The sequence below is a fragment of the Terrapene carolina genome, unplaced genomic scaffold (assembly GCF_002925995.2).
Source record: "Terrapene carolina triunguis isolate 2854851 unplaced genomic scaffold, T_m_triunguis-2.0 Scaffold33911, whole genome shotgun sequence".
Lineage (NCBI taxonomy): Eukaryota > Metazoa > Chordata > Testudines > Emydidae > Terrapene > Terrapene triunguis.
The window spans coordinates 8,012,009-8,030,486 of record NW_020698262.1 but is presented as its reverse complement, the minus strand read 5'-3'; the positions used below and the strand labels follow the sequence as shown (position 1 = coordinate 8,030,486).

General features: G+C 39.5%; 1 protein-coding gene across 1 annotated transcript in view; it reads right to left on the bottom strand.

Annotated features, from left to right (window-relative positions):
• Positions 1-18,478, bottom strand: part of LOC113409647 (cadherin-13) — a 746,582-nt gene that overhangs the window by 19,047 nt on the left and 709,057 nt on the right. The window contains exons 12-13 of the mRNA XM_026663796.1: positions 3,915-4,148; positions 555-773 (exon numbers count right to left, since the gene is read on the bottom strand). Coding sequence (XP_026519581.1) covers positions 555-773; positions 3,915-4,148 — 453 coding nt within the window. The remainder of the gene's footprint in view (positions 1-554; positions 774-3,914; positions 4,149-18,478) is intronic.

Below are 18,478 nucleotides of genomic sequence, written 5' to 3'. Positions count from 1 at the left end.
AGGTTCAGCCGATCGCTGCCCCCACTCGCCGCAGTTCGCCGTCCCGAGCCAATGGGTGCGTCGGGAAGCGGCGCAGGCCGAGGGATGTGCTGGCCGCGGCTTCCCACCGCCCCCATTGGCCCGGGACGGCGAACTGTGGCCAGTGGGGGCCGCAATCGGCCGAACCTGCCGTGTCAGCAGGTAAATAAACTGGCCCGGCCTGCTAGGGTGCTTACCCTGGTGAGCCGCGTGCCGAACGTTGCCGACCCCTGGTTTATAATATCTCAGCTTTGATTTTCTTTGATTCTACTCAAAACTTTTCCTGTATTTGTAATCATCTGCTAATTTGACAACCTGGCATTTCCTACCCTTTTTCTGCCTATAGAATTTTTGTTCCCCATTCACATACTTTCTCAAAATATTCAGATGTCACACTGTGGACTTTTAGATCACCGTACAAATTAACTTCTTCTCCCTTGGGTAGGTTTTCTTATGAAGAAGAACAAAAGATTCACTTCCAAGAACCTAGATAAATAATGCTTCACTGTTACTACTTGGAGTTTAGGAAAACTTACAAAATAAACTGAAGAGTGAAAAGAGAAGGATTAGGATCATGCTGATATGAAGGGCATTGGCTGCACTGCAGTCCATTTTGGATTTCTTGCAGGAACACACTTGTACTTTCAGTTCGGTATTGTTAGTCAGAGGCGGTTTTCCGGAATCTGTCACCAAGATTGGGATGTTGTAATTGGCCTTCTTCAGGTTTTGAAGCAGGCTGACCTGGGCATGAGTGTCTGCAAAGAATAAGGAGGTAACGATTAGGCAGCCATGGGTGGCGGGGGGGGGGGGGGGGAGAATAAAAAGGCACCAATATGCCACACCACACATGCCACATGAAAATATAGGGGGAAATGAAAGCACTCTACATAACTAGGCTGGAAGGATTTGTTGGTAAACGTCCATTTCACAAACCCACAAAAAACAATTTCCATCAATAATAATAAAAATTCACAGATAGGCACAGTAAGAAAGTGCTTCTTGAGAATTTATGAGAGTTTACAACAGGGATTGGCAACCTTTGGCACGCGGCCTGCCAGGGTAAGCCCTCTGGTGGGTTGGGCCAGTTTGTTTACCTGCGCCGCATCGCTTCCCGCAGCCCTCAACCCCCATTGGCCTGGAGCGGCGAACCGCGGCCAGTGGGAGCTGCGATCGGCCGAACCTGCGGACGTGGCAGGTAAACAAACTGTCCCTGGCGGGCCGCGGGCCAAAGGTTGCTGATCCCTGGTTTAATCTAAGGATATTTACTTTGTACATTTTGACATGTGATGTGTTTTAACTATTATAAAAAGCTTTATTAAATTTTTTAATCTCAACATCTACTGTCATTAAATAACCATTGTCTGACCCACTCCCCTTAATTTTGTGCAACTGTGAAAATTTAAATTGATAAAAGTAAAAAAAAAAGTGCTTAAAATTAAACATATCAGTCAAAATTCTAAAAAAATAGAAATGGAATACTTCCATGCCTATATATAACTGATTACAAAATGGCATTCAATCAACAACTTGATCAAGGAATTCTTCCTCTTTGGCATGAGTGTATTTTCCCCCAGCTCCTTCTGCAATCCCATAAAAAAAAAAGGATTTTCAAGAGTTTATTTAGTTTAAAACTATGATTTGTCCAATTGAAGCCAGTCAACTGGCAAATTCCAATGGAAACATACCAATTAAGGGGTAGATTGTGGCTGACCCACAGTGAGAGGGGAAAGGGGAAGACAGATGCGGAGGTGTTGTAACTTATGAATACTCTATGTGACCTGGTTTGCGGCACAGTTACTGTAGGGCTATAACAACAAGGAGTACTTGTGGCACCTTAGAGACTAACAAATTTATTAGGGCACAAGCTTTTGTGGGCTAAAACCCACTTCATCGGATGCATGGAGTGGAAAATACAGTAGGAAGATATATATACATAGTACACGAAAAGATGGGAGTTGCCTTACCAATTCTAACGAGACAATTCAATTAAAGTGGGCTATTATCAACAGGAGGAAAAATCACTTTTGCAGTGGTAATCAGAGTGGCCTATTTCAAACAGTGGACAAGAAGGTGTGAGTAACAGTAGGGGGAAAATAGCATGGGGAAATTAGTTTTTAGTTTTTGTAATGACCCATTCACTCCCAGTCTTTATTCAGGCCTAATCTGATGGTGTCCAGTTTGCAAATTAATTCCAGTTTTGCAGTTTCTCGTTGGAGTCTGTTGAGTGTCCAGGGAGGTTGAAGTGTTCTCTGACTCGTTTTTGAATGTTATAATTCTTGATGTGTGATTTGTGTCTATTTATTCTTTTGCATAGCGACTGTCCATTTTGGCCAATGTACATGGCAGAGGGGCATTGCTGACACATGATGGCATATATCACATTGGTAGATGTGCAGGTGAATGTGCCCCTGATGGTGTGGCTGATGTGGTTAGGTCCTATGATGGTGTCCCTTGAATAGATATGTGGACAGAGTTGGCAACGGGGTTTGTTGCAGGGATAGGTTCCTGGGTTAGTATTTTTGTTGTGTTGTGTGTAATTGCTGATGAGAATTTGCTTCAGGTTGGGGGGCTGTCTGTAAGCGAGGACTCGCCTGTCTCCCAAGGTCTGTGAGAGTGAGGGGTTGTTAGTCTCTAAGGTGCCACAAGTACTCCTCGTTGTTTTTGCTGATACAGACTAACACGGCTACCACTCTGAAACCTGTATGGCTATATTGAATCATTGTGATGTTTCCTGTAAGCATATGTTGGTTTAGTTTAATAGTAAGGCTGTTAGGAAGCAAGCAGGAAGACCACACAATGACTCCAGATAAACAACCTTCTAGTAAACACATCAGCAGGCATGAAGAAACATTGACTGAACTATTAGTTGTGAAGATACTGCTTCCAGGCTTCAGCCAAGTTACAGGACTTGTTTTGCCAATGCTGGAAGCCAATAGTCCAAAAGGATTTTAAAAAGCAGTTGAGAGGTGGGGGCAGTTGTCAGGGAGCTGTTCCTGGAGAACAGACAGCCACAGACAACCCACTAGGAGATCTGAAGAAGCTAGGCCTTCTTCCAGGGGGGATGGTAAGCCTTGGGGAAGATAGACATACATTAGACCTCTTATTGTTTTAAAATCCTTTTTCTCTTATGTTACACTTTGTTCCAGCTATATTAACCACTGGCCACAGGCTCCCAAAGGGCAGAATCACAGGTATCCGAGCCCGTTGGTACCTGCTGGAGGTAAGACCGAGACTTGGTGTAAGAGTGGGAGAATCGCGGGATTCCACCCTTTGGAAAGATAAGGGCACAACGCCTAACACCTGCTGAGCTTCATTCAGACAGGGCAGAGAAGGGATCAGAGGAGCAGCTAGTCTGTAACCATGAAGGCCTACTAACTAAAATAATAGCACTTAAGCTCAGAAGAGCACACAGGGAGGTCCATGGGGGGATTCCCTCACCCTACTTAACTGATTCGTTAAAAAGGGGCTATGGGGAAGTAGAGAATAGGCAGGTCCATGGCTCTGTACATCCTAAGCAGTGGCCAACGGAGCTGCCCACTGGTATGCGGGGGAGTGTGCTGAAACCTCTTATGGTGTACTGAGTGCAAGGCAATTGGGCTCTGAATGCTCCCCACCAGGGTGGGAATGAGCAGGAGGGAAAAAGAATGGTCCCACACCACCCATCAAGTACGTTGTGCATTAAGAGTCACTGCAGTTTGTCATTCAGTTCAACTGGCTTTGGATCAGGACTTAAAGACATAATCTACACATAAGTGATCTGTTCTAATCATCCAAAGCACATAGGAGTACATGTGTGATAGTACGCCTATCATATTACTTTGCTCCTTGATCTCAGAGAGCACTTATAGGAAGACTGAAAGAATGAAGGCATAAGAAAAACAAATTAAAAGACTTACTGTTGATCTTGGTGATTTTCCACACTTTATCTGGGCCAGACTGTTTACTCAGTTCAAACTTGAATGGATCTGTGTTAGGGTGAAGGTCCTTATCTGATGCCCCCAAGACCACTACCCTGAGATCTTTTGCGTCATCACAGACTTTTGCCAACGTTGGATAAATGGCGGGGGCATTGTCATTGACGTCTTCCAGAGTTATCTGTAAGGTTCCCGTGCCGGTTGCAGGAGGGTTGCCTATGTGACAAATAAGCAAGTATTTATAAACTTGAGCTTTCATAATACACACTAATCTCTAACAGGCACACCTGAATGTTCACAAAAGGAGATCAGCATCATTGACATAGTTCCCACTGCTGACCATCGTAGGTTGACCTTTGCCATTTTTTTTTAAACTCAAGGGTTGCTTTCGCAAAGTTTTGATTTAGACACTATATTTTCCAAAATCCAGTAAGTATGATTCTCTACAGTAAGGAGAGTAAATCTAAGCAAACCTCTGTTCAGGACAATCCTGTGAGGTACAAAATGGGGTCAAAATATATTAGAGTCCAAGTCTAAGTCTAGGGAGCAACTTGCTGTACACAAACATACAATAAGAGATAGTCCCTGCCCCAAAGACTCTAAATAAACACAACAATCAAAGAGTGAGAGGAGAAGTGGAGTCACAGAAAAGTAATCTGCCCAAGGTCACACATTAGGTCAGTGGCCAAGATGGGAATAGCACCATGGTCTCCTGAAACCCTTGTCACTGGATGACTTTAGTTAATTTAGTGGAGATTAAATCTGCCAGATTGAGAGTTTGGGAGAATGAGCTCTTTTATTCATCCAGAGATGTATAGAATGAACAATGGCAGTTCAAACTTCCACAAATTATCTGCATGCGCCTTGACCTAGAGCAGGGGTCGGCAACGTTCGGCACGCAGCTTGCCAGGGTAAGCACCCTGGCGGGCCGGGCCACTTTATTTACCTGTTGACGCGGCAGGTTCGGCCGATCGCGGACCCCACTCGCTGTGGTTCGCCGTCCCGGGCCAATGGGGGCGGCGGGAAGCCGCGGCCAGCACATCCTTCGCCCGCGCCGCCCCCCGCCGCCCCCATTGGCCTAGGACAGCGAACTGCGGCCAGTGGGGGCCGTGATCGGCGGGACCTGCCGCGTCAGCAGGTAAATAAACTGGCCTGGCCTGCCAGGGTGCTTACCCTGGCGAGCCGCGTGCCAAACGTTGCCGACCCCTGCTCTATTCTGTGACTGATGTACACCTATGGTGATGGAAGTGTTTGCAATGTAGACATCTGCCCACAGGGATCAGGACTGAGCCCACTATCTCATTTTACAGAGGTCAATGAATAGCTGTCAGATGGTAATACGTTTCAGTCACTACTGATTGTGTGCCAAGGCTAAACTAGTGACTTACTGTCCTGGTTAAAAGTTCAGTATCTCCATACCAACCCCTTTGCCATCCCGTTCTCCATGATAGCTGGTCAGAAAGGTTTTTAAAAGTACATCTCTTCTTTCATAGGCTGTTATACCTAATAATAATTTCCCCATCTAAATGAAACAGTTCTTGAGATCCAGGTTTTTTATTCATATCAGAGATCTACCATCCCCTTAGTATAAAAAATCTGAGATTCCTAAGCTCCAGTCATCTCAGAACCCTCTGGATATAAAAAGGAAACAAGGGGGTATGTTTAGCCTCTGAACTGCTAGTGTGGTTCAGCAGGAAAAGTGGTACTCTAATGTATAATTAATCTGCATACAATAACTCAATCAACTTGGGAATCACTGATAGATTGTGACACTGCATTCTAAGGAAGAAAGTATTCACCCCATGGTCTGGATCTGACAGAATTGTAACTGTAACATAATGTGATTAGTCGTTATAATGACAAATGTTACTAATAATGACACTTCATCTGTTTCAGACACATAAATGCATAACAAAGGCAGAATTTTCATAGTTCCCTTAGGTTTTTTTTCCTCACTCTTTTGTCATGACGAGGGTTAGGGTTGAGTTCTTTTTAATGAAAAAGAAATTATTTTTCACTTTTTATTGGACTAATTGAATTTGCAGAAATATTCCAATACATTTTTTGTTCTTGATATATTATTAAGTAAAGTCATATGGCAGAATGGATGAAAAGAGATTTGAGTATTTGAAATATGATCATAAAAGTCAGGCTTTCATGCACTTAATTAAACTGCTGTCTTTAATTTTGAATGCATTATTTCCACACTGGACTGATAATGTCTTGTGCATTGCCCTGCTTATCTTCCTCTGAAGTCAGTAATATTAAAATCTTTCTTTTGAAATGAAGAACCCAACGGCATTATGACTATACTGTTAATTGTTGAATGCAGATATGGCTACATTTGCTCTGCTTAGCTAGTTCTTCACTATCTTCCTGTGGCTTATGGACGAGTCAACAATACACACACAAAGAGAAAAAGAAAATTGCTTCTGTCCATTTCAGTGATTTATTCTCAGACTGTTTTACTTATAACTACTGCGACAAAATGTTTTGCTGATTTATAAAGACTTTCGAAAGAAGAATAGGCAAATGTCAAGGTCATAAATTGAAGCTTGTTAACAAGCGTGCCATAAAAATGCAACAAAAAGTGAGTCAAAGTAAAATGGCTACAACAGATCCATCGGGAATAAACAGCTTTTATAAATTTGACACTATTATGCCTTGGAAATAAGAACCATTCAAAACCCCATGATCTTTATTTGGCAATGAGTTTGAACTAAAAGTCTCTCACGAGCATATTTTAATTCTAAAATAAGCTTTCCCTCAATCTGTATTGTAAAATTTTGTAGCTAGAGGAAGAATTAATGCATAATTCAGATTATAAAGGGCCAGTCCTACAAACCCTGGGGCAAGATTTGAAAAGAAACTCAGCTTCCATTTAGGCACGTAAGTGAAGTAGCCTGTCCCACTGGGTGCTGAAAGCTTTGAACCTTTAGGTGTTTGATTGGGAGCTGTTGGCTACGGAGATTTTTTGACAATCCTGTTCTGAATTACACAAGCTATATAACCGGACGTAATGGCACTATTCCATAAGTAATGGCTACTAGTGTGTGTAAGAGTTTGCGGATCGGGCTACAAAAGTTAGTTTAATTGTATATGAAAGTGAAGAGACTAGCTATCAGACAGGGACATTACTAATTAAGGCCAAATCCTGAAGCCCTCATGAGTAATCTTCAATGAGACTAAAGATTATCCAAATTGAGTAAGGTTCATGTGACTGGACCCATCATCAGTAATAATATAAAAGTTCAGGAGAATATCAGATCATGCAGCAATGGGAAGTGTATGATGTACATTAGAAGCAGTAATGTCTTCATATCCTAACATTAGTTTACATCAGAAGGTTCTGACAGCTAGTTGTCACTTAAGCAATAGCTACTGCTGTTGTTGTGAGATGCGCCAGTCAGAAAATGGAATAGGTTGAGTAGTTATGCATCATACCTTGAGGAGATAGATAATATAATGTGTGACTAGGTCCCTGCCTGAGAGCTAGAGCCTACAATGAAAGGGGCTATTACTATAAGCAAATAGTGTAAAAAGGTATTCTGAAAGAAAATAAGTGATTTGAAAACGAACGATCAGGGAATATGTTTTTTGGACCTATTTTTGCTATATATTGGTACTGTATTCTAATTTAATACCATGCAGTATCATATTAGTGCTTCTAGTCTAAAGCTGATTTTAAAAAAAGTTATATTTAGCTACAGAAATCTTTTAAAGTAAAACTCAGCAAATAAGAGTTTAGGTTTTAAACATGTAGGCATGATTTTGGAATCTGGCTTCCAATTTTAAAGCCAGTCAAGTAGTTGGATACCTACCAGACATCAGGTATGCCTGATACAAAATCATGGACATAGAATGGGAAGATATTTTTAATATCAGGTCATATATAAAATGGCACATTCACCTCCAGCCACTATCTTCAGATTGCTGGATGGCTGACCAATGTATTAATAAGAATGCAGAGTATTTTTTTTAAAGTTATTTTAGGGAAAACCTGGTCTCTGATTGGCTGAAGTACACAATAGCTCAGCTCACAAAACCACTGTGATGGCAGCAGGGAATAAATAACGATATTGTCAGCAACCGTCACTCCACTGTGCCAACATCCATCAAAAATAGTAAATCTACATAAATCATTTTCTCTAATTGGAATGATGTTATTGTAATGCACCATTGTCACATGATCAGGGTCTCCAGCTTGGAAGACAAATGTTTTGGCTTGGCTTTGGTATTTATGTAGCAGCAGGGGGATCATTATCCCATGATGAGACACTATTCTTTTTATGGAATCATTTAAAGGGATACTGACAGAACAGAAATCTTATCATAAAATAAAATCCCTTTACTGTCAATAAACCAAAAGGATTTTAAAATTCCAATGTATTTTTTCACACTTCTGCCTTTATTTTACTTTTTGCTCTTTGTTGATTTGTCGTTTAGCCAGCAAGACAGTTTCAGTTTCTTGTTGTTTGCGCTCTCTGGTTCTCATGCAGACATGCAATGCTGTTGCGTCTGGGCTTCCAACATGGCAGGCTATGCTCAGATCAGTGAGAGCAGATGTTTGTTTGAAATTTCATAAAAATTAATAAAAACATTTCTATTCCGATTTGGATTCTGTTATCCTCGCACTTATTTACTTTAAAAAACAACAACAACAACAACAACAAAGCCTAAGTCTGGGACCTAAGCACAGTATATGGGAATTTCAAAAGTGCCTAAGACAGTTAGAAGCCCATCTCCCACTTAAAGTCAATGAGAGTTAAGTACCTAATTACCTAAGGAACTATAGCCCAGACCCTCGAAGATATTTAGACGTCTTTGAGGATCTATGACCCCAATGTCTGTATGAGAGCTCGGGCTGATTTATGGTTCTACATACTAAGTGTAATGGCTGCCATTATCAGCAGGTTACATAAGCATGTGTAATTCTGTTTCTTATCATTTCAACTTCAAACCCTGTGACATTGACTGAGTTCATTTTGAATTCTGGGGTTTGTTTCAAGCAGAGACTAAAAGGAACCCCAAGGAACATACTACTGTGTGTCTGTGCTAAGCCTGTAGTTTTTAGGTCTCTGAAAGTGTTTGCACCAATGGCTGGAGGTGGACCAACCCCTACAGGTATGACTGAACCTATAAAGACTTGATTGCATGAAGACTTTCCCATTAAAATTTTCCACTATTGCTAGCACTAGGTGAGGTCCACTTGTAGCAATAGTGGGAGAACTGGTTTAGGCAAAGTGCTACTGACTTTTTAATTTCCATGATGTCTAGACCTGATAAGAGTAGGGCTGGACAACATGGTGATCAAAAATCCTATAGCCACCTGCACCCCTGCCTACCACAGAATTGCCAACGTTGCTCTTAGCAATGAACCAGAGTCAATGGTTCACTGATGGAGCATTTTCAACCAAAAGGAAAATACTTCACAATACTTTACTCTCTTCCTTCCAGGCATCCCTTCCCCATCATTTGATAAGCCCTGGGACAAGCCCAAGGCAGCTGAGGGCTGCAGAGAAAGTTTCCAGATGTGCAAATAACCCCAGAGTATGTCTGCCAAAGTTTCACAAGCATATCCAGAGCTTTGTGAATAAACTTTGAAATTTGAACTTAAGGCAAAGTTGGAGTAAGTGTGAAGTTCAACATGCATCTCTTATAGGCTGGGCTCTCTGGCTGGACTACATCTCCCATGAGGAACACAGTCTCCCCTTTGACCAGGTGGCATGGTTCATCCTGGGAGTCACTTGTTTGTAGTGCATCATGGGAGATATAGCTCAGACCCTGGCTCAAATGGGAGAATGGGAGCCTCAGGTACCTGAACTACAAATCGCATGAGGGAATGTACCACTATAGGAAAATGCAGCTTAATGTTGTACAGACTTGAAATGAAACACTTCAGAATCAAGTTTTTTCAGTTACAATATTTCATTTTTTGTCCCAATTTGGGATGAAAACAAATGTTGAAATTTTAGAATTTCCCAAGGTTTGGAAATTCCAATTTTTGCTCAGCTCCAGTGTAACCAAATGAGACAAAAGCCAGGAAATTCAAAGTTATGGCTGAGAATGTGTTCTTTGCTAATTTGATATTGTCATCTTAACTTTGACCTTGCTGAGTTTTGATGGTTTTTAACACACTTTGAATGAAATTTAAATGCATTTTTTCCTGTTTGGAATTAGGCATTTACATAATGTTTTTAACTAGAGGATTTCAAAGCACTTTACTAAACTAACCAAACCAGTTTGGATAAAATAAGAACCTTTGCTCAGTTAACAAAGTGAATCAAACACAAACATTTTTTGTATTTCTGAAAACCCGTGGGGAAAAATAGGAAGAAGGAAACTAAATACATTTTATTTCCTTTTTATTTTAATTTGTCCTGTGGTTTTTTACGTCTAAGTTTTGATCAAGACAAGCAGTGGAAATACGACATAAATAATGGGAAGAGCTAGTCTCATAGTCCTTCTGATTCAACAAGCCCAAGAAGACATCAATCTCTGTGAGGCCTAATTTCCAAGCTCAAAAGATGCAGGTAATTTACATAAGGTTCAAGTCAAAATTGCTCATTCAAATTGCTTAAATGTTTTGACTTTGGAGATTTGCTCATCATTACTAACTAACAAAAACCATATTACAAGGAGGCAATAGGGTCCTACAGGAAGGGCAGTAGGCTCTGATCCAGGAGACATGAGTTCCAGTCCCAGCTCTGCCAGTGGCTTACTGTATGACTTTGGATAAATCACTCACCCTCTCTGTGACTCAATTTTCCCCATCTGAAAAATGGGGATAATAACACGCACTCATCCTTTTAAAGTCCATTAAAATATACATGTGAAAAGTACTCAGTAATTATTAATCATTACTGTCTTCTTATAATGTTGTGCTGTATGGGCATTGGGCCAGATCCCAGGTGATGTAACCATCAGTGGGATTGATATACAGGATATGGCCCAGAGAGTCTATGTTAGACAATAGTATTGGGAATTAAAAGTGGAAATATTTGAAAATTAAATAAAAGGGAAATATGTATATTTATCAATACTTGATTTCACATGAGAGGAGCAAGTTGTGCAGTGAAGACATCGGTACTGTACAATGCAAAAGGTATTTGACCACGTTACCATAGGCTTTGAATGTTGGATGTACCTGTCAATAATATAATTTGTTTAGTGGGACAGCTGAGGAACAAAGAACAGATAATCAAGACATAACCAATTAACGAGGAAAAAACCAGACACACAAATCAGAAAATGTTAAGACTTGGAGACAAGTTAGTGAATGAGACTGCATATTTTTGCTTAGATTTAAAAACTTGTGACATCAAAGCACCAAATACATCAAAATTTCATTATTAGAGACATACATTTTATAGTCTACATTTTTGTCATTATAGGTATGGAACATTTATTTAAGTCCCTTCAAAAAACAATTTCTTATCACTGACAATTAGAAAAAAAAAAGAGAACTTTATTGCTGAATTGTATTTCAAGCCCATCTCAGATATAGTGCTCTGGAACTGCTTATCAAATTCCCAAAGAAGAAACTTCAGCCACTTTGGACGATCTGACTATTATACAGGTCTCTAAGCCTTAGAGTTGCTTGAAGCCAGAACCATATCAGGAGCAACAGAGCAGAAAGTGTCTCACGTCACACTGACGTTACAAAAGGTAGAAAGACTTGTGACGTTATTTCTTTTGATTGCATTATGTTCACAGGCCTATCAAGTGAATCCATTAGCTATGTCCTTTTGTGCCACCATGCAAAAATTACAAAGCCATTTAATTCGTAGGACAGAATTCTCTCCTCCCATTGCAACCAGTGAGAGCTATTAACACGCATCTGAGGGCAGAATTTGGGCTTTAAAAACAGATTTTCTTTCAAGCCAACAGTCTGAAAACTCAGCCACTCATTTAAGTTTCAACAACAGTGATTTCTTTCTCAGAAATTAGAGTATTGCTATCACTTCCTTTAAAAAGTCTTTTTTACCCACAATTTGCTTTAAGCTATCACACAAAACCCAATTCTGGACTCTGTTACACTAGTTTAATGCTGATATAATTCTACTGAAGTCAAAAGTTGTACTGATGTAAAACCAGAGTGTAGAATCAAACGCCCAGTGTTTGTTCACTTATAATAGTAAGAATTAACATTCTTCACATGTAAGCAGTAAAAACCGTTGTGATTTTGGAGTCAATAATTCTCGGCACAATTAACTTTCCATCACCCTGTCTTGAATAAAGTTACTGAAAGCTGAAGTATACCTCTTTAAACATCTATGGACAAGTTTCTTATTTCAGTTATATCAGAGTAACTTAAGGCAGTAGGGTTATTTGGATTTACACCCACGTAATTAAGAGCACAATATGAGCCTGAGTTGGGCTCTTTGACTTTGGCCTTTGACTTGGACTTTTCACCAACTCACTTGTGTATTCTTAGCTTCAGCTTTGCCTCAAACAGAGGGCTATGCAAGGACTTACAAGCAACACAATATAAGCTCACTGTATTGCTTTAATATATTCCTCTTGTTGCACTTAATATTTTCAAGACGGGAAAAGAACAGAAGAATGAAAGGAACACTTCAAAAGTCCCAGAAGTGTTCGGAGCGAGCTATGCAGTCACACAGTGTAACCTTTGGATGGGCTAAGAAGCACATTTTCTCTGGAAATAGGATGCTGCAAATTCTATTTTTGAAAATAACATTTGGAAACCTGCTGTGGGACTAAATGACTTTGAAAGTTTACGGCAAATGTTCTAACTTTCTTCTTGTTGCAAAAATCTTTAACTGCCTCTCTCATCAATATTCAGCTAAACCTTGCACGATACGAACAAGAAATTCCTTGCAAGCTGTTTCTCTAAACAGGAAATGTGTGCATGAACAAATCCAGTTCACAGGCAAATTCTGTTATTGTCATATATGGGCTCATGTCTACAAATAACCCACTGAAGTCAAGAGGACTTTCTGAGAAGCAACTCTTCACAAATAAAGGTATCAAATCTGGCCACATTGGAAAGTCTGGCCCATAAATGCAATCCTCTGTCATTTTGCAAAGAACAGCTCCCAAGGTCTCAATGAACAATAATTCATTTCTATTTTTTTTTGTTACATTTCTCTGGTACACAGATATCTTCTTTCATGATATATGGAAATAAACAGCCCATAAAAGTTATAATCCTTTATTCATTCCAATATTCTACGCAGATCATATTTTGAGTAATTATATTTCAAAAGAGCAAAGCTCTGTCAGCATATCAAATTGCTACTGACATATGCATCTGTCTTAAATACTGTTTTCAGCTATTTAATTTCTTTTTCTAATCACCAGTCCATGGTGACAAATTTAAACAATATTTTCTGTGCAATTTATATTTTATTGAAATTTAAAATGGCAAGAAAAGGATGAGTATTCAATTTATTTTCCCTTCTCAATTAATACAGCAATTAAGATAAGAGGTGTAAAACTGGCTTAATTGGGTTGCCATAGTAACTAATAGTCTTATTTCTTCCAAAATAGCATGTTTTAGGTGGAATCAATCGGTGGTAATTTAATTATATACATCATGAAGCAAGAAGACAGGTTAAGATACATGTAAAGAGAAGTTTTAATTGCAAATTGTTGTGCATCTCTTTGTTACTCCAGTTTTTCCTCTCTTCTGGTTGTTGTCTGTTTCTGTTCATCATCAGACACAACACTAAATAATAATTTTTCTTTTTAATGAATGGAAATGTTGGCCCCCTGCATGTATTTGACTGGGGTTCATTCAATCTGGCCACTGAAAACATTGAAAAAGTTGTAAGTAGAACCTTCTTAATCATTTCTTATTCATTTTAGTTTGGAATGGTCAATGAAGAAATTGAAACTGTGCCATTCAGCTGACCTGTATATACATAGAACCATAGAAATGTAGGGCTGGAAGGGACATCAAAAGGTCATCAACTTCAGTCCCCTGCATTGAGGCATGACCTAGATTATCTCTGACAGGTGTTTGTCCAACCTGTTCTTAAAAACCTCCATTGATGGAGATTTCACAACCTCTCTTGGAAGCCTATTCAAGAGTTTAACTATCCTTATTAGAAAGTTTTTCCTCATATCTAACTTAAATCTCCCTCGCTGCAGATTACTTCTTGTCCTAATTTCAGTGGACATAGAGAACAATTGATCACCGTCCGCTTTATAATAGCCCTTAACAGATTTGAAGACTTATCAGGTCCACCCTCAGTTTTCTTTTCTAAAGAGAACACATGCCCAGTTTTTTTAACCTTTCCTCAGAGGTCAGAGTTTCTAAACTGTTCATCATTTTTGCTGCTCTCCTCTGGACTCTTCCCAATTTGTCCATATCTTGCCTAAAGTGTGGCGCCCAGAATTGGACGCAGCACTCCCGTTAATGCCCCATCGGTACCAAGTCGAGTGGGACAATTACCTCCTGTGTTTCACATATGACACTCTTGTTAACACACCACAGAATTATATTAGCCATTTTCGTAACTGCATCACGTTATTGACTCATATTCGATTTGCAATCCACTAGAGCCCCCAGAACCCTTTCAGCAGTACTATCACCGAGCCATTTGTTCACTGCTTTGTAGTGGTGCATTTGATTTTTCCTTCCTAAGCATAGTCCTTTTCACTTAGTTGTATTGAATTTCATCTTGTTGATTTCAGACCTATTCTCCAATTTGTTAAGGTCATTTTGAATTCTAATCCTGTCCTCCAAAGTGCTTGCAATCCATCCAAGCATATTTTCCACTCCATTATCCAAGTCATTAATGAAGATATTGAATAGTACTGGACCCAAGACTGACCCCACTAGACACACCCTCTCAATATGACAGTGAACTATTGATAATGACTCTGAGTACGGTCTTTCAACCAGCTGTGCACCTACCTTACAGTAGTTTCACCCAGACCACATTTCCCTAGTTTTCTTATGAGAATGTCACGTGGGATTGCATCAAAAGTCTTAATAAAATCAAGAAATATTTTGTTTACTGCTTCCCCCCATCCACTAGGCCAGTAATCCTGTCAAAGAAAAAAATTAGGTTTGCTTGGAATGATTTATTTTTGACAAATTGTTGCAGGCTATTCTTTATAAACCTATTATTTTCTATAAACTGATTGTTCAATAATTTGTTCCAGTATCTTCCCAGGTATCGAATAATTCCCTGCTATAATTCCCTGGGTCCTCTTTTTCCCCCTTTTTAGAGATAGATACTATGTTTGCCCTTCTCCAGTCTTCTGGGACCTCATCAATTCTCCATGAGTTCTCAAAGATAATTGCTAATGGTTCTGAGATTTCTTCAACTAATTCCTTAAGTACCCAAGGATGAATTTTATCAGGCCCTTCCATACTTCTACATTCTCTAAATATCCTTTAACCTGTTCTTTCCCCATTGTGTCTTGTATTCCTGCCCCTTTGTTGTTAATATTAAATTGTGTTGAATATTTGGTCACATTAACAGTTTTAGTGAAGACTGAAGGAAATAGGCCTTAAACCTCAGTCATCTTGATGTCAACAGTTATTAGCTCTCCTTCCCCACTAATTAGAGGACCCACATTTTCTTTGCCTTTCTCTTCTCCTAATATATTTCTAGAACCACTTATTATTGCCCTTCATGTCCCTGGCTAGATGTAACTCACTTTGTGCCTTAGCCTTTCTGATTTTGTCCCAACATGCTTGTCTTACTCTTTTGAACTCCTCTTTAGTAGTTCATCCACGCTTCCACTTTTTGTAGGATTCCTTTGATTTTGAGGCCATTAAAGAGCTCCTGATGCAGCCATATTGGCCACTTACTATTCTTCCTGTCTTGCCTTCACATCAGGATAGTTTGCAATTGTGCCTTTAATATTGTGGCTTTGAGAAAGTCAACTTTCCTGAACTCCCTTTTCCCTTAAATGTTCTTCCTATTAGACTTTACCTCTACCAGTTCTCCGAGTTTGCTGAAATGTGCATTTTTAAAGTCCATTTTCCATATTTCTTCTGCTTTTATGCCTTCCTTTCCGTAGAATCATGAAATCTATCATTTCATGGTCACTTCCACCCAAATTTCCTTCCACCATCTGATTTGCTACCAATTCCTCTGTCTTGTTCAGAATCAAGTCTAAAATGGCAGCCCTGGTTACTTCTTCCACCTTCTGAAACGAACAGTTGTCCCCAACAATTCAAAAAATTTACAGGATATTTTGTGTTTTGCCATATTATTTTTCCAATAGATGTCTGTGTAGTTAAAACTCCTTGTTACTTCTATTTCTTTTGTTTTGGATATTTCTGTTATTTGTTCTAGAAACGCCTCATCCACCTCCTCTTCCTGATTTTGTGTTCTATAGTAGACACTTACTATGACATCATTCCTGGGTTTTTACGCCTTTTATTTTTACCCAGGGACTTTCAACTGGTCTGCCTCTTCAGCTCCTCCTGGATCTCAGAACAAGTGGATAAATTCTTGAAGTATAATGCAACAACTCCATTTTTAGCCTGCCTCTTCTTCCTGAACAAGCTGTACATGTCTATACCAATATTCCAGTCATGAGATTTATCCCACTGAGTTTCTATGATGCCAATTAAATCATAATTTAGCGTATGTACTTATAGTCCAAGTTCTTCATGTTTATTCCCCATACTCATTACATGTGTAATTTGTCACAATGTAAATACTGAAATCACTTTGGATTTAGAGACTATTCTACACGGTCCTACATGTTCTTTTCCCCTTACCATTGCTTAAGGATATTTGCATAAAAACAGGGCTGTTCCAGCTTGTTCCATTCATGCAGGGTTCTCAATCGACCCTATACTAGTTATGTATTGGTTTAATGTAGCCCATCCCCAATATGCCTCCTACCATGAGGAGAGAAGGGACAGGAACCGGTACACTTTTCTCTCCAATGGGGGAATTCTCTGCTGGACATTTGTGGGCAGTGTTCAGCCCCTTTGGTCCTCCTAAATAGCACTTCATGAGTAATGCCAAGGGGCTGAAGCTTATTGCAGAATCAGCTCAAATCAGAAGTGATGACTATCTGAGTGTTGTGAGCCTCATCATGGCACCTGCAGCGGACATCCCTGAGTAACAAAAGGGATATTCCACATGATATTATACTGACACGTGGTAACTAGAAGCCACATTTTTAAAATAGACAACAAAAATCACCATACTTGAGAATTCATAGCACAAAGTAAGGGAACTTTTTCATTCCACAATCACACTGATAACTTCCTGCTTGTTTTCTGGGCTGTGAATGGAAATTTCAAAATCCAACGAGAAAGATTGTAGTGCCAGTTTTCAGCTTGAGCTAAAACAGTCAGCTGCTCTATTTTCTGGCAATCACCCAGAAGACTCCAGTTAGTAATAATGGCTTTGGGATGACTATTGAAGGATACTGCAACATAGTCAAACAGGAAATACGAATATTTTCTTGAAAGTTTGTTCCAGCCCAGTTTTGCAAACCCACTAGGCTTTTTGCCCTTACAAAAATAAATAAATAAAAAAAGTCCTACAGTCATGGTGCAAACGACCACATTCTATATGGTGCAAACGACCACATTCTATATGGTACAAACGACCACAGTGATACTGCAGTGTTTAGAGTGATTACTGCAGCTTTTATTTCAATAAGGAGGCATCAGGAAGAAGCCTAAGCTGTTTTCCAGGTTTACCTAAATCTGTATATTTCCCATTATCAACCTGCTCTCAGATTAAACACAGTTCACTCCACTTATGTTAACTCTGCTCCATGATCTTTTCCACCAGCATGTAATTTCTCCTTTAATAAACCAGAGTCTCTATGTCCACACAAGTCCTTAATAAAGAGTTCTCAGACTCTAAAGACACGGTCTTGACCTTTACGGAAATCAAAAGAGTACAAAGAAAATTAGGATGTTCATTCCAAAAAGTGAAATTTCTTCCACATAAAAGGTCATATTTTTTAATCTATAAAATTAAATACTATGATCATCAAATTCATTATTATGTTATGTAATAATTCATATTATTATCTATGTTGTTTCAATAAGTCCTGGCAGAGATCAGAAGGGCTGTTTACAACTGGAAGAAATCCTTTCACACTTAACCAAATTTTCTCTTCAGATAAAGCTATAATGTTGAAGAAGAATATCACCAAGATATCTGACATAACTATTAATTATTTTTTTCCTGCAGTGAGAATGGCAGCCATAGCTCCATCTACTAACGTCCTGTTGTTAAGAGCATCTTTGTGGTGGGCTGAAGAGAAGCGATGCAGATGGAGGTGTGGCTGACCGGTTTATGCACAGAACTGCCAATGAGAAATTCCTGAGTTATATTCCCAGTTTGCGACACACTCTATTTTACAGATTGGGAAAAGTGCCCTTGTACTAGTCATTTATATTGTCAAATGACCTCAATCTAGTGCCCACTGGATTCAATGGGAGATTTTCTATTGACTTCAATGGGCACTGCTAAGAAGGGCAAAACAAAACAAACCTATCTCTGTGGATTTGATTCCTGTCATTGTGAATTTGATTCCCATTTCACCCCACCTTCTTATCCATAATTTACACAACAGATAGTGAA